The sequence below is a fragment of the Gopherus evgoodei genome, chromosome 8 (genome assembly GCF_007399415.2).
Source record: "Gopherus evgoodei ecotype Sinaloan lineage chromosome 8, rGopEvg1_v1.p, whole genome shotgun sequence".
In the NCBI taxonomy this organism is placed as follows: Eukaryota; Metazoa; Chordata; order Testudines; family Testudinidae; genus Gopherus; species Gopherus evgoodei.
This window is the reverse complement of record NC_044329.1, coordinates 523,640-540,494: the sequence shown is the minus strand read 5'-3', so window position 1 is coordinate 540,494 and position 16,855 is coordinate 523,640. Positions and strand designations below refer to the sequence as shown.

General features: G+C 47.1%; 1 protein-coding gene across 5 annotated transcripts in view; it reads right to left on the bottom strand.

The window, feature by feature from the left end:
- Nucleotides 1-2,124: 2,124 nt before the first annotated feature.
- BRD8 (bromodomain containing 8) overlaps nt 2,125-16,855 on the bottom strand; it is a 29,827-nt gene continuing 15,096 nt past the window's right edge. For 3 of the 5 annotated variants that reach the window (XM_030573986.1, XM_030573989.1, XM_030573987.1), the window contains 12 exons: nt 16,449-16,658; nt 15,720-16,000; nt 14,150-14,602; nt 13,674-13,767; nt 13,431-13,468; nt 12,835-13,049; nt 12,352-12,444; nt 11,992-12,060; nt 8,826-9,003; nt 5,975-6,079; nt 5,019-5,063; nt 2,125-2,545 (listed from right to left, as the gene is read on the bottom strand). In XM_030573986.1, coding sequence (XP_030429846.1) covers nt 2,486-2,545; nt 5,019-5,063; nt 5,975-6,079; nt 8,826-9,003; nt 11,992-12,060; nt 12,352-12,444; nt 12,835-13,049; nt 13,431-13,468; nt 13,674-13,767; nt 14,150-14,602; nt 15,720-16,000; nt 16,449-16,658 — 1,841 coding nt within the window. In that variant the 3' untranslated portion in view covers nt 2,125-2,485. The remainder of the gene's footprint in view (nt 2,546-5,018; nt 5,064-5,974; nt 6,080-8,825; nt 9,004-11,991; nt 12,061-12,351; nt 12,445-12,834; nt 13,050-13,430; nt 13,469-13,673; nt 13,768-14,149; nt 14,603-15,719; nt 16,001-16,448; nt 16,659-16,855) is intronic. The other 2 variants (XM_030573988.1, XM_030573990.1) reach the window with 2 other exon arrangements.

The window sequence follows — 16,855 nt, the reverse complement described above, 5'->3', positions numbered from 1 at the left end:
ACACAATGCAGTCAACCTGTGGAACTCCTTGCCAGAGGATATTGTGAAGGCCAAGACTGTAACAGGGTTCAAAAAAGAACTAGATAAGTTCATGCAGGATGGGCAGGGATGGTATCGCTCACCTGTTTGCCAGAAGCTGGGAATGGGTAACAGGGGATGGATCACTTGATTACCTGTTCTGTTCATTCCCTCTCGGGCACATGGCATTGCTACTGTTGGAAGATAGGATACTGGGCTAGAGGGACCTTTGGTCTGACCCAGTATGGCCATTCTTATGTTCTAATAGAGCTCAAGATGGAGTTGTCAATAGGGAATCGTTGACTGGGGTTGTTTCCTGTGGGGTTCCACAGGGATTGGTACCAAGTCTGATGCTATTCAACATTTCATCAGTGACCTGGAAGCAAATATAAAAATCACAATTTTGTAGATGACAAAGATTGGCAGAGCAACAAACAATATCAGGGTAGTGAAACAGCTATCCATATATTTCAGTAAGCTGGACCTATTCAAACAAAATGCATTTTAATACAGTCAAATACAACGTCATACATCTGTGAACAGGGAATATAGGCCATACCTATAAAATTGGGGACCACGCTGGAAGGTAGTCACTCCGCAAAAGACTTAAGAGTCATAGTGACAAGCAACTGAACATGAGTTTCCACTGCACTGCCATGGCAAAAAGGGCTAATGTGATCCCTGATATATCAACAGGGGAGTAGTAGTTGTGAGATCTTACTTCTGTGTATGGCTTTGACACTCATACTGGAATACTGTGCCAATTCTGGTGCCCATCTCTGCAAAAAAGACGTTGAAAAAATGTAGAAGATGCACAAGAGAGCTACAAAAGTTATTTCAGGACTGGAAAAATGCCTGAGCTCTTTGCCTCTCACTGCAAATCTGTTTAGTTTATCAAAAAAATTGAGAGATGACGATTACAGTCTATAAAGTACCTTCAAAGGGAGAAAATATATGATGAAAAAAGGCTCTGTAATTTAATAGAGATGGGCATACAAAGGACCAGTCGTTTGAAACCGAAGCCAGACAAATTCAGATTAGACAAATTTTAACAGTGAGGTTGATTATTGATTAGAACAAACTAACAACAGCAGCTATAGATTTGCCCTCTCTTCATGTCTTCAAATTAAGATTGGATGCCTTTCTGGAAGTTATGCTTTAGTGAAACAAATTATTTGATTCAGTATAGGGCTAACCAGTGAAACACAGGTTGCCAGACTAGATGATCTAATGGGCTTTTCTGGCTTTACATTCTTGACTCTCTGGGCTGGTCTGCACTACTGAGGGGAAGGGGAAAAGTCAATCTAAGTTATGCAACTTCAGCAATGTGAATAACGTAGCTGAATTCAACGTACTTTGATCTACTTACTGTGGTGTCTTCACTGCGATGTGCTGACAGAAGACGCTCTCCTGTTGAGTCCCCTTGTGCTTCTCGTTCAGGTGGAGTACCAGAGTTGATGCTAGAATGATCAGTGGTTGATTTATCGTGTCTGTCTATACTAGACACAATAATTGACCCCTACTGGATCGATCGCTGCCCATCGATCCGGCCAGTAGTGCAGACAAGCCCTCTGGCTCCTGCATCCCTGGGTGAAAGGACTAAATACAGTGTGGGCCACAGGGTGGGTAAATGTGTAAAGCAGCCCATTCCCCTGCCTACTGCAAACTGAGGAAGCAGCAAGTACAGTCCAAAAGAAAACCTGCAGAAGTTACACCTATGGGGGTCACGTGAGGAATGTACATTTACAGTGCCTACGTCTCAAATTAGACTTTTAATGCTGAGGTTCTGACAATTTCTTGCAGATTAAAGAGCCTCTGGGTCTTCTTCATAAGAGTAAGGTCATATCCTGATGCACCTGTCTGAATTTCCTCTCCTCCTTTCCCCACTATGGTGAAACATTCCGGGCATTAGATGCTGTTCTCCAATCCAGAGGTGGCCACATTTCAGTCGCTGGTGCTATATGCAAGTAACTGGAAAGTACTTCAGGATCCATGAATACGAGAAGTGCTGTGCACATGATTCTAAATCGGTTTGATTTCCTTCAGCAGATGTCAGTGATGCACACAGATACGAGTCAATACAAATACATTACACACACACAAACCCTGGATTCTCATCCATACTTTATTATACACATTTACACTTCACTGATAAAAATCTGTACACTTCACATTACAGTATGTCCTAACCACCAGCGAGCTAGCTAACACTGGACATAGACATGGCTAGAGACTGCTGCCCTAGAACAGGCAGTGGGAGCTGTTCTTCCTTTCCAAAGAAGTTTCTTCAGTTTACACTTATCAAAGAGGACATTATTTTCCATGCAGATGAGCCAGGACAGCGGAACAGGCCTCAGCAAGAATCTTGCCTGCATTCAGCTCTTCCCCTGTTCTGTGAGATTGGTAGGCATAGTGCTCCCGCCTTGGCTCGAGATGCCAAGTAGTGCCTTGCCTCCCGCCTACATCCTCATTTCTTCATCTTCATGTCAGCCTCAATGGCACAGCGACGCCCTCTGGTTCCCCCATCCTAATCAAGATGCAAACAAAAAGGAAAAAAGGTCTAATATTAGCAAGGATGGAAAAAGCTTCCTTCCCTACACAAGGAACTGGGAAACTGCACAGATGGAAGACACAGCTCTCTCTGCTTACTGAAAGCTAGGGGAGGGAAAGTACACTGCTGTCTGCTGTAAGATAGGCAGGGGAGACTTCCCTGAAGATCCTCCTACAAGAGTCAATGTGGGTCTAAATATATGAATTCCCACTGGGGACTCAGAATCCCAATGCCTCTATGGTCTACTGAAAGCAGGAAGAGACAAAAGTTTGGCTGCTTCTCACCTGGAGAGAGAGGCTTTTTGGGGCCAACACACAGTGCTGCTTTTTATTACATGAAACATTCCAGATGATCTGTTCAAGTGGGAAGAGAGGACTGTGGGCTAACATACCTGACCAGCTGCTCATCCCTACAGGAAGTGTTCCTCCAGCTGGGTGACCCTGGCTCTAGCTCCCTAGCTTCTCCGCACAGCTACTCTCCATGAATGCAAGGCAACTGAAGGGCTTCTTCTCATCGGATCCCTCTCTCTCTGGCTGACATGCTGCCTCTGCTGAAATGCTTCTCTATCTAACAGATGTGTGAGAAAACAAACCCTCAAAACTTTTGTTCCAAGCTCGAGGGCTTGAGCTCCCAGGAAAGGAAATGCTTTTCCAGGCTCTCTCAGATAACCAGAGTGGCACACCAGAGGTGCCTACAGAGGACTGTGGTTGCTTCCTGATCCGTGAAACGAACAGAAAGATCAGATCAGATCCTGCCCCGTCCTGTAGCCTGTTCACAGTGCCCTGGACAGGAGGAGGAGGGCTTCTATATGTGCATGAACAGGTGTGAAGTTTATAAGAATCTGCAGTGCTGCATTTGACCCATTGTAATAACTGGGGTCTAGCAGGCCCATCCCAATGTGGAGCTCAACTGGGGAAGAGTGCATAAACTTTATTAAATGTTCCAGTCACCCATAAAAAATGTGTATAGGAAAAGATACAAAAGTCTAAACAAAAAGGTCTACTGTATTAACATCATGTTTGGTAAACAAGAGTTTGGGACTGGAAATCAATGGACCAAAACCAATGTGTGGGAAATTAGGCCTAAGTGGTGTAAAAGACCACCGGGGACCAGCTATTCTGCCCATCACTCCCTCTTGGGTCCTTAAAAAAAAAAAAAAAAAAAAAGACCAACAAACAGGGAGAATCAAACTGGCTGGCAGCCACCACCACTGTCTCCTGGAACCCTGGGATCCACTGTTACACCTGTGTCTTCTTGATCCTGAGGGGTGTTCTGATCAGACCTGGCCAGAGAGAGCAACCCAGATGACACTGTGACCTCTACCGGCTTCAGCTAAATCCTAAACCCCACCTGCTATGGGAGACTTTGGTTCCTTTTGTCAATCCTCCTCAGGTGTCCGTATCCTTCCTCACCTTATTTCTTCTCTTTCCTATCCATTTCCTTTTGTCTTCTGTTTAACAGACTGGCTTCGCCGACCAAGAGTGCATGTTTTGTAACATTGCGATCAAAAGTAGCTAAAAGCAATGCCCTAATCAGCCCAGAGGTACAAGTTTGCCAGGTTTTGGAATGGGCGATAAGACCACGTGCAGGGCCTGTGTTTCTCTAGCAGTAAGGCTGCAAGTCAGAGTCAGCACCAGAAGCTGCATTTCAGAGAGGTTGGTTCACATAACGATCTCAGAGCTATTCTAACCAGTGTCTCCATGCACCCCAGCGTCTTGGAGTATTTGACCCTCTTCTGAATTTGCTGTTCTTTTCTGTGTGCGCGCGTGTGTGGTTCTCTTCTAAAGGAAACAGGATCAGACTTTAACAACAACTCCAGCCCATCTCAACTAATTTTCTCTTTCCCCCCCACAAAAGGACAGTTATTACTATTCTTTAATTCCATATAAAAGACTGGCAGTTCTCCTTAAACTCTCTACTGCTAAATGGAAAGGGAATTGGGGATATTGTTAAACTGACATCCCTACCTAATACTTTACGTGTTTTTCCTTCATTATTGCATCTTTGATAAAATGTTAAAAAGTTTTTTAATGAACTAAGATGGCGAAGGTCTCTGTTACACCCCAAGCTTTGTTTAACTGTTTAATGTATTATGACAGGGTCCCTTTAACACCTTTGACTCTCTAGGCCCATGTATTCCACAGAAATCAGCACAACAGATCTGTCTTCCCATTTACGTGGTGAGAAACTAGGATAAAAATTATGGGAGAAAAAGGGAAGGAGAACACAGTGCTGCAACCCCGCAAATCAGAAGGAAAGGCAAAAGCACCTCTCAACCCTGAGGATAATGGGATTGAGAAGTGTCTTATTTGATGATCCTAGATATACATCCACTAGTTTAACACATTGCTACAATGCCATAGATTCTGTGACAGTGCCACAATCCCCCAGACAAGGATCCAGCAGTAGCTTTCAACTCAGTTACCTACCGCAGTCACTCAATACTTACAAAGAGAGAGAGAAGGAAGGCAGGAGAGCCCATGGGGACGCTGTCCTGTCAAAAGGCCAGAGAGATTTACTGATCAGATTGTACAGATATGAACATGAACACACCCTCCAGAAGCCATACAACCTGCATACTCATAAAGGCAGAGAAGCAGGCAACTCCAAGTTCCCCTCCCACAAGGTATCTTGCACAAATAACTAGGGAAAAAGGAAGGACCAGCAAGTAAGGATTCTGTGACAGCAAGAACGCTTGGACAGGAGTTTCCCTTCACTCCACCATGTCGTTTCCAATCAAGGTCTGCTGCATCCCAACACCACTTCGGTGCTCTGTGCACTTGGCCTCGATTTCCCACAGCAGCTATGTAGTTCCCAGATGACAGGACACATCAGTTGCTATCATTTGGGATGATTTAATCAAGACTGGATGCCTAGCTAAGATATACATTACTTCAGCCACAAGTTAAGCTTGATGCAAGAATCACTGTGTGAGGTTCTCTGGCCTGCATCACACATAAGATCAGACTAGATGATGGCAGTCCCTTCTGGCCCTAAAATCTGCAAACCAGACCATCCAAGGGAGGGACACGGGAGCATTTCTCCAGTTCTTGATTTTCCACCCCAATCTCCCTGACAGGCAGGGACTCCTTCAAACAACCCCCTGCTTCTTTAAGGTTCTGATTATTACTTTAATACATACAAAGGACAGAACGATCACAACTGCTGGGGTGATTCACAAAAGTTGTCTCCTTGGTAATCTACAGCTGCTACTTCTAAACTAACGGAAGGTCACGTTTCCAGAGAGGTTTGTTCACATAAGGATCTCAGAGCTAATCTAATCCCAAGTGCATTCATGCACCCAGTGTCTGTGATTAGGTGACCCTCTTCTGCAGCTCTATAGGATCCTCCTGAAGGAATCACTCTCACACAAAAGCATGAGCCCCAGCCTCCTTTTCCCCTCACCTTCTCTGAAGGATCTTGTTTCCGAGTGGAATCTCGCCCACGCAGGCTCTTTGCACTGATCCCGGACTCTGATGTCTGCATGATCAGCTGTGTGGCCAGAAATTGCTGCATGAAACAACATTCAGTTATTACGGTATCAAGTGAAACAAGCTCAGTTAGTGGCATTACTCCCACAAATCATAAGCAGCAAAGAATCCTGTGGCACCTTATAGACTAACAGACGTTTTGGAGCATGAGCTTTCGTGGGTGAATACCCACTTCCTCAGATGCATGTAATGGAAATATCCAGGGGCAGGTATATATATATGTGTGCTAGCAAGCAAGCTAGAGATAACGAGGTCAGTTCAATCAGGGAGGATGAGGCCCTGTTCTAGCAGTTGAGGTGTGAAAACCAAGAGAGGAGAAACTGGTTCTGTAATTGGCAAGCCATTCACAGTCTTTGTTCAATCCTGAGCTGATGGTGTCAAATTTGCAGATGAACTGAAGCTCAGCAGTTTCTCTTTGAAGTCTGGTCCTGAAGTTTTTTTGCTGCAGGATGGCCACCTTAAGGTCTGCTATAGTGTGGCCAGGGAGGTTGAAGTGCTCTCCTACAGGTTTTTGTATATTGCCATTCCTAATGTCTGATTTGTGTCCATTTATCCTTTTCCGTAGAGACTGTCCAGTTTGGCCGATGTACATAGCAGAGGGGCATTGCTGGCATATGATGGCGTATATTACATTGGTGGATGTGCAGGTGAATGAACCAGTGATGGTGTGGCTGATCTGGTTAGGTCCTGTGATGGTGTCGCTGGTGTAGATATGTGGGCAGAGTTGGCATCGAGGTTTGTTGCATGGATTGGTTCCTGAGCTAGAGTTATTATGGTGTGGTGTGCAGTTACTGGTGAGAATATGTTTCAGGTTGGCAGGTTGTCTGTGGGCAAGGATTGGCCTGCCACCCAAGGCCTGTGAAAGTGTGGGATCATTGTCCAGGATGGGTTGTAGATCCTTGATGATGCGTTGGAGGGGTTTTAGCTGGGGGCTGTATGTGATGGCCAGTGGAGTCCTGTTGGTTTCTCTCTTGGGTTTGTCTCGCAGTAGGAGGCTTCTGGGTACACGTCTGGCTCTGTTGATCTGTTTCCTTATTTCCTCATGCGGGTATTGTAGCTTTGAGAATGCTTGGTGGAGATTTTGTAGGTGTTGGTCTCTGTCTGAGGGGTTAGAGCAGATGCGGTTGTACCTCAGTGCTTGGCTGTAGACAATGGATCGTGTGATGTGCCCGGGATGGAAGCTGGAGGCATGAAGGTAGGCATAGCGGCTATGCCTACCTTCATGCCTCCAGCTTCCATCCCGGGCACATCACACGATCCATGCCTACCTTCATGCCTCCAGCTTCCATCCCGGGCACATCACACGATCCATGCCTACCTTCATGCCTCCAGCTTCCATCCCGGGCACATCACACGATCCATTGTCTACAGCCAAGCACTGAGGTACAACCGCATCTGCTCTAACCCCTCAGACAGAGACCAACACCTACAAAATCTCCACCAAGCATTCTCAAAGCTACAATACCCGCATGAGGAAATAAGGAAACAGATCAACAGAGCCAGACGTGTACCCAGAAGCCTCCTACTGCGAGACAAACCCAAGAGAGAAACCAACAGGACTCCACTGGCCATCACATACAGCCCCCAGCTAAAACCCCTCCAACGCATCATCAAGGATCTACAACCCATCCTGAACAATGATCCCACACTTTCACAGGCCTTGGGTGGCAGGCCAATCCTTGCCCACAGACAACCTGCCAACCTGAAACATATTCTCACCAGTAACTGCACACCACACCATAATAACTCTAGCTCAGGAACCAATCCATGCAACAAACCTCGATGCCAACTCTGCCCACATATCTACACCAGCGACACCATCACAGGACCTAACCAGATCAGCCACACCATCACTGGTTCATTCACCTGCACATCCACCAATGTAATATACGCCATCATATGCCAGCAATGCCCCTCTGCTATGTACATCGGCCAAACTGGACAGTCTCTACGGAAAAGGATAAATGGACACAAATCAGACATTAGGAATGGCAATATACAAAAACCTGTAGGAGAGCACTTCAACCTCCCTGGCCACACTATAGCAGACCTTAAGGTGGCCATCCTGCAGCAAAAAAACTTCAGGACCAGACTTCAAAGAGAAACTGCTGAGCTTCAGTTCATCTGCAAATTTGACACCATCAGCTCAGGATTGAACAAAGACTGTGAATGGCTTGCCAATTACAGAACCAGTTTCTCCTCTCTTGGTTTTCACACCTCAACTGCTAGAACAGGGCCTCATCCTCCCTGATTGAACTGACCTCGTTATCTCTAGCTTGCTTGCTAGCACACATATATATACCTGCCCCTGGATATTTCCATTACATGCATCTGAGGAAGTGGGTATTCACCCACGAAAGCTCATGCTCCAAAACGTCTGTTAGTCTATAAGGTGCCACAGGATTCTTTGCTGCTTTTACAGATCCAGACTAACATGGCTACCCTCTGATACTTGACAAATCATAAGGTTGAGAATGACCAGTTTGGAGGTGGCTTCAATTTCTAGTTTGCTTCTCAGCTCCCCCGATTGCCCTAAAGAGCCACAAATCACTCTGAGGGAGAGTAAAAAAGCCACACAAACTCAACAACTTAACTTTGATTCCTATCAGCTGGGACTTGCCAACCCAGTGGGAAATTCTAGATGGCACAAAATAGCAGCAGGTACTCAGAGCCGAGTAGCCTCTTCCTACAGATCTGCTCAGTACCTCCCATAACAACCAGTGTATGAGTTCTGTCCAACACTGCACCTCAGCTCAAGCTTTTACCTGAATCTGCTCCAAGACGTCTCGCTGCATCTCCACAGCCATGTGGTATACATCATGGTCAGAGCTGTTGTACATGACTGCATTCTGGAACATCAGCATGATATCACGCTGGAACTCAGCTGTGGTTCGGATCAGCCCATTCTCAATATTTTTCTTAATGGTAGATAAATCCATTGGCCTGTGAATGAAATGCAGTTAGAAGCAGCAGTAAGAGAAACTAACATTGTCTATCCTCTACAACTCTTCTCTTCCAGACAAGCTTGGTCTAGATAATTAGTCCTGCCACGAGTGCAGGGGACTAGAATAGATGATCTCTCGAGGTGCCTTCCAGTTTTATGATTCTATGTCAGCAATCCACTCCAGCTAATCTGTCTAGCACCGTCATGGTCAAACAGGCCTTCCCTGACATCAATGGTTCTAGACTCAAGACAGGAAATGAGATGAGATGGCATCTTCTGAATGGGTTCGAAGAGAGCTTTAATTCATAGCAACTCTGGAGCTGAACTGTGGGGTGTCCAGAGGCGTTTGCTTCTGGCATTAATGAAAGGGGAGGAGGGAAGCTAGTGCAGAGCTCACAGATGGTGCAGGAGACACTGCTTGAGCTGGGGGGGTGGTTCCAGTAATATATTTGAAGAGACAGTTGCCTGGCAGTATGTAGATGACAGTAGATTAACTCTTTAAAGGAGCTGGGTTTCCTGTTGACAGTGTTTAGTCTGCCCCTCCATTGACTATTGGGTTCATTCAGATTAAGTCATATCACTGGACAGGAAGTGGGAGTGTGCCAATAAAATCTGCAGATGACACAGTGTTAGGAAATTTTGCCAATATGGAGGACTGGAATATATATCATATCATACAAGAAGATTCAGATGACCTTGAAAACTGGAGCAATACAAATGGAATGAAATTTAATAGTGCAAAGTCAGGCACTTAAGGACTAACAACAAAAATTTTTGCTATAAACTGGTAATTTATCAGTTTGAAGCAACATAGGAGGAAACAGTCCTGGGTGTGTGGGTTGATCATAGGATGACCACGAGTCACCAATGTGACGCGTCTGTGAAAAAAGTTAATGCAAATCCAGGTGGATGCATCAGATGAATTATTTCTAATAGAGACTGGGAAGCATTACCACTGTACAAGGCACTGGTAAGACTACCCCAGAATACTGTGTGCAATTCTGGTGTCCCATTTTTAAGAAAGATGAACTCCCGACTGGAATAGGTGAAGAGAAGAGTTACTAGGATGATCAGAAGAATGGAGAACTTGCCTTATAAGAGGAAACTTAAGGAGCTTGGCTTGTTAAGTCTAACAAAACAAAGGCTTAGGGGAGATATCATTGCCATCCATAAATATATCACAGGGGTAAACATGGGAGGAGAAGGGCCAGTGTTGGCACGAGAACTAATGGATATAACTGGCTATCAACAAGGAAATTGGAGGAAAGTTTCTAACCATCAGAGAAGTGAAATTCTGGGACAGCCTTTCAAGAAGAACAGTGGGCACAGACAACCTAACCTATTTCAAGACTGAGCTTGAAAAGGTTTATGGAGGAGATTGTGGCAGGGGCCAGGAAAAGGTGTCTGGCCTGTGAAAGAAATGCCTAAAACAACATTTAGGGTGAGAAATTACTACTTGTACCAGTTTCTTTAGTGTTCTGAGCTTAGTTTGTGTGTTTGTTTGCTCAGTAATCTGCTTTGATCAGTTTGCTATCACTTATAATCACTTAAATAAAAACAAGCACTATCCTTTGGAGTTAATAAACTTGTTTTTGTTTTCTTTAAACCAGTTTGTACAATTCATAAGTGGGGGGGGAAGCTGTGCACATCTTCCTCCACATTGAGGGAGGGGGTGGATTTCATGAGCTTGCGCTGTGCAGATCTCTGTGCAGCAAAAGACAATACAGTTTTGCGTTTGCATCCCAGAGGGGGTGTGCACTTGAGTGCTGGGCAATTACCACACAGAGCAGACTTCAGTGTCTGTGTCTTTCTGCAGCTGGGCGTGTCCCTACCGGTGTGTGGGCTGGAGGAGGTCTAGGACAGGGTGAGGGAGCCCAGGCTGGTGGAACAGATGGGCTCAGTGGTATCCCTGGTGGCACCCGGAGGAAGGGGGGGGGGCAGAAAAACTCATCACAGGGATGTTATGATGAGGTTGCCTATAATGGCATATGACTCATCCACAACTGCTAACTGCAAGTATCTCCAGTGGCTGGAGACAGCACACTAGAGGGGGAGGGCTCCAAATTACTACAAAGAATTCTTTCCTAGGTGTCTGGCTGGCATGCTCAGGGTCTAACTGATGGCCCTATTTGGGGTAGGAAGGAATTTTTCCCCAGGTCAGATTAGCAGAGACCCTGAGCAGTTGTCACCTCCCTCTGCAGGGCTGGGCATGGGTCACTTGCAGGTTTGAACTAGAGTAAATGGTGGATTCTCTGTAACTTGGAGTCTTTAAATCAAGACTGGAGGACTCAAAAATCTCAGTCAGAATTTATGGGCCCATTACAGAGGTGGGCAGATGAGCTTCTGTGGCCTCAGATGTGCAGGTGAGACTAGATGATGAAGATAGATTCATAGACTTTAAAGCCAGAAGGGACTAAGGTCTGGTCTACACTTGGGGGGGGGGGGGCAGAGAATCGATTTAAGTTATGCAACTTCAGCTACATGACTAACGTAGCTGAAGTCGACGTACTTAGATTGACTTATTGTGGTGTCTTCATCGCAGTGAGTTGACTGCTGCCGCTCCAACGACTCCGCCTGCGCCTCTCGCAGCGGTGGCGTACAGGAGAGCACTCGGGGATCGATTTATCATGTCTAGACTAGACACGATAAATCAACCCCCGCTGATCGATAGCTGCCCACCGATCCAGCAGGTAGTGTAGACATGCCCTCCTGTGCTAACTTAGGGTAACAGCCATTTACTGTACCACAGACACACTGTTCTGAACACGACTGCTGTGCACTCCATCCAGTCTGAGAACAGACACACTTTTGTAAATGAACATGCACCTGTCCTGGGGAAGCCTTTTTCTTACTGACTGATGATGGAAATGAGTTTCTTTTCCCACTTTGCAATCTGACTGTGTGCTGAGGCTTATTACTCCCGTCAGAGACTCCAATACAGACACGTCAGACAGAATCTGATGGCAGACCACAGCTGGGCCACTTACCTCTGCACAATACTGTGGTAGCCTGGTGCTATATCATCGGTCACAGGCTGAAGGAAGACATTGGCATATCTGCAGAGAGAAGGAGGCAACTGTGAGCAGTCAGTCTTCTCGCTGGTAGCAGTGAACACCTGGTCAGAGGCTGGAGCATGCTCTGCACAGACAGAACCACTAAGCACTTGTTTCACACAAGGATGCACTTCTGGTCAAACGCCACCAGACAGATGTGGGGAGTGGAAAATCCCTCACCCAAGCACTAGCAGAGACCAGCCGAGGGCACAGACAGCAGATAATTTCCCTCTTCAGCTTGCTGGGCACAAGCCACCTCTTCCTGCCAGTCCACATGGGATCAAGTTCACTTACCTGTGATTGGCTGCTGCTCTCCAAACTAGCATAATAGCTTTTTTCCAGATCTTCTGGGCTTGAATTGCTTCCTGGTCCTCACTGCAAACAGAGCTAAGGAGATAAGGATGCCTGTCAGAGTGGGATGCACTGAAGCCCCCAGCCAAATGCGCAGGTCAGTGCCCAGTGCAAGACTTCCTTCAACAAGCTCCAATGTTGCCTTGCAGCAGCAGCCTAAGTTCAGTGAGCCCTCGATCTATCCACATTGCTCCGTGCAAGCCAAAGAAAGGAAGCCGCACTTGTCTCCTGGGAGCTGGCTCAATGGAGTTGTCTGCACAATGCTCCTGGGAGTAAAGAGACCACAGGAGCCAGACAGATCAGCAGACATCTCCACCACAGGCCCATTCAACCAGCATCACATAGAAATGAGATAATCCCAAACTCATTCCCCAGCATGGACTGAGATTTGCATTGTGGGTGGCTGAAGGTTTCACTGATACTCACAACTGCGAGGAGGCAGGGCTGCTGGGGATGGAATCAGCTAGCGTGTGAGACTGCAAAGGTGCATTATGGATACTGAAGCCATCATCACTCTCACTCACGGGGGGCTCATTATCCATTTCCGATAGGTACCCCTCACCCTGGTCTTCCTCCTTGGGTTCCTCCAGACTGGCAGCTTCACTGGCACCATCCTCATCATCATCTTCACCCTGAGCATCCTGAGATATAGGATCAAATTCCACCAGTTTACCTAATCAAAACGCAGCTATCAGAAACAATGCCTGCATCACAGCCTCCAAAGATGACTGTTTCAGTAAGCAGAATGGAGCCCTTTATCACAGCTGCTAGCCAGTTCTAGGAGCATTTACACAAACACTTAAATCCCTGCCACAAAGCATTACAAGGGCCCGGAGTGAGTTCCTCTAAGCTATAGATATCAGAGGCAGATGCATATTAGTGCCCCCTTCTACTCAGCACAAGGGTGTGCCACCGGTTTTCCTATCCACTGTGTGGGAGCTGAGAAGCAGCAGCAGCAGCAGCATCATAATGGCATCAAACTCACTTTAACCACTGGACTCAAGAAGTTCAAGGCCAATTACCTTCCCAAAGACAGCTCGGGTCTCTTCCTTCATCGACTCTGGGAGGAAAAGGCAAAGAGCAAAATTTTCATTCCTAGGAGTAGTTTTTAGAACAACCCCTCCTGCACCAATACCCTCCTCTCCCAAATTAATTACTCCCTATTTCTGCATAGATTATCTTCACCCCCATGCTGAACCAGACCACTAAAGTCCATTCAGCTAGTAAGTTGCAGGTAAAAAGATATCCTAGCCTAGTTACATTACCTGACAGCTCAAATTTGTGCTGAACATCAGTCTGTGACGAGTCATCACTTGCATTTAGGACATTTGGAGGGGATGAATCTTCATCAGGTGGCATCTTGAGGGAACAGAAATGCACAGATTTAAGTGTTCATGTCAGCTTCCTTCAGAGCATGGCGTATAGGTGAGTATCTTACTACTCCAAACCCAAACCCAGACAGTAGGTTTTCACAGAATGCCATGACAACAGGAATTCTGCACACGGACTGGCAGCAGACAGAGCAAAGATCTATCTATTGTACGTCGAGGGCTTCAAAGATCTAGCACAGCAATAGTCATAACCCACAGGGGAAGAGTCACTGCTCTGCTCCACGTGTACTCACTGATGAAGCATCTCCAAAAACAGGGGTCCATCCCTTCTCTGAACTGCTTTTCCTTGCCTGTCAGCTCTTACCTGCTTTCAACCACACCAGCCCAAGACAGCCTCCCCACCTACATACCTCTATCTTCACTGTACTGTGTGTTGCTGATTCTCCCTTGGTTGATTCTGTCTCTGTTTCAGAGTTCTCTCTCACAATAGTAGCCGCTTTCTGCTGCTCCTCCATCTCTCGACTCCTGAGCTCAGGTGTTTCTGTTATTTGTATGGCTCCTGCCGTGGTTTCCTCAGAGTCCAATTCGTTCTGCTCCAGTTCTGCAGATTCTGTCTTTATTTCTGACCCCAGCTCCCCAATGCTTATTAGGTCTTGGATTTCGTTTGCCTCTGGTTCGTCACAGTCTCGCCTCTCCTGCTTCACCGTCACTGCCACATGGGGGATCTGTGCCTGTTTCTCATGGTCCTGCTGAATCGGATGCTCCCACGGGCCAGTCAAGGCCTGAGGGTCATCAGTCTCTTCACAGAAAGACAAAGCAGCTTCAACTGCTGCTACATCCAGGACTTCAGGATGGTCATCTACCTTTACCAAAACAAAGACACAGCAGCACAAGCAAAGTTCAGCAAGGAGAGCAGAACCCCTGCACTGGTTCAGCCAGAGAGCCCTTCCCACCCAAATACATCTCTACCCAACAGGCCAGGGACGGTGTCCCAGCGCTGAGAAAGCTGCAATGGCTGCACCAGTTTAATTCCTAAACACTAAACCAACGTGCATGAGCAGCAGGTACTACAGGCCGGGGTAGGCTCTGCCTCCCCAAACAGCCTAACGTGGCCCCACCCACACTCCGCCTGGACGCCAGGCCCCTTCCTGTGGTTCCCAACGCTCTGCTCTGCTCTGGCTGGCCTGCCTCCTGCAAGGACTTAGGGTGACTGGGGCTGCGCCTGGCCCAGCGCTGGGGGCCGTGTTAGGGTGCTCTAGGGTCCTGCAGGGGAAGGGGGGCAGAAGGGGAGGGGCTAGCCTCCCCCAATGGCTGGGTCACCGGCTGCCCATGCCAACATGGCTTCCCAAAGCCATAAGAGCTGCCTGTTAAAACAGGGGTATTAAGGAGCTGGGAAGAGCCATTACGGAGAAGACATTAAACAGAACCCTACACCCATGAAGGGGCCATATATATTCTGTCTTCAGATGGGTCATTCCCACTTTGGACCAAGTGCATCACAGATTGCTAGCAAGGATTAAAGGTTCCCTACTAACCACTCACTACCGGGTTCCTTGGTCTTGTCAAGTACTGAAGGATATGGAGAAATAGGACTCACTGGCCTGTACTTGTGGCCCAGGAGACTCCTTGGCAGAGACTGGGGCCTTCATGCTCAGAAACATGGGGCTTCTGGAATACACAGTGCTAATAGCACTCATCTGTTTGCCTGTCTGGGATCTGTCCCCCATTCAGTGTTGGTGGCAGCTGAAACCCAAGGGTTTCCTCTGAGTGGAACACCACACAGCTGTTGCCAGCATACTAGGGGATTGCCAGGGGACTGGAACGTAATAACTTGGACAGAGAGGGAGAAAATAGGCAGGTGAAGATTGTCAAATAAGCAAGAAATACTTCCTAATCCTGCTTCTGTGTAACAACTAAGACAAATACATCCAGACCCTGGAGAGAAATGCAGTTGGCTTCCCAGCCTGCTTTGACATTTACCTTGTCCTCAATGATGGCTATAATATCTCCAACAGTTTCAAAGTCCAGCTCTTCCCCAGTATAGGAGACTGCAATGTCCATCTTCTCAGCCAGATCCAGGTCTTCTTTCCCATCCATGCTGTGATCTTTGGAAGGCCCAGCAGCACTGCCAGTACCAGTACCCAGACACTCTTTCTTGATGGAATCAATGATCATGGAGATTTCACTGCTGTCCATAGACACTGTCACTGTGTGGGGATCAGACACTGCCTCCATGGAAACACAAGTGTCTGACTGACTCACTGGATAAGGATAAGAGTGACAACTTAGAGACCAATCAGGTGAAAGCCTGCCAGCATCAGTGACCATTAAGGTGGAAAAGATCATAGCGCAAGCCTACCCACAGCAGTTTGGCCAAAAAGGACAGACACAGGGCAATTTGCTTGCTACCCAATAAGGATGCAAACCAGGAACCTAGCTCTTGCATCATGATCCAGCACGCTATGCAAGCAGCCAGCCCACCCAGCATATTCCCTTGTAAACCCCATCCAGCACCTCTCCTCAGGAACCCCAGCTCAGCCACCCATCTAGGAGTCAGTTTTACATGCCCATGCTTCCTCACCCCCTTCTGGGAACCAGTTTCTGAGGGGAGGTAGAAGCCCCAGCTCACATCTTCCAATCTGCAGAGCCTGAGGGAAGTGCTGCTTTCAAGTACTAAGCCACTCATGAGTGCGTAGTTCAGGAACGCACCTGTCACTACGCTTTCTGGAGTTGCAGCTGGTGGCACAACGGATGGTGCTGATAGCGTGGGCATCATGACAATGGTTGCCTGGGACACAGACTCTACAGGTGGTGGCAGGAGTTTAGCTGGAGGTTCACTGGCAACAGCAGAGAAGGAAGCAAGAGGTGTGGTGAACTGTGCAGGACCAGCTTCTAGAAGCCGAGAAAGAGTAGGAGCACCTAACAGAGTACAAGAGGGAAAAAGCACATGAGCAAGAAGCAACAGCCATTGAGCTCTCCAATGCAATCACCAGACTCTTTACTGACTGACTGCTCCCTCCTGAGGCCAAGGTACTGTAAATGACCTATGGACTGAGAGAGCTATGCTGGTAGTCTGTGTCAAAAGTGCACGACTCTCTAAGGTATGCAGTCTCAGC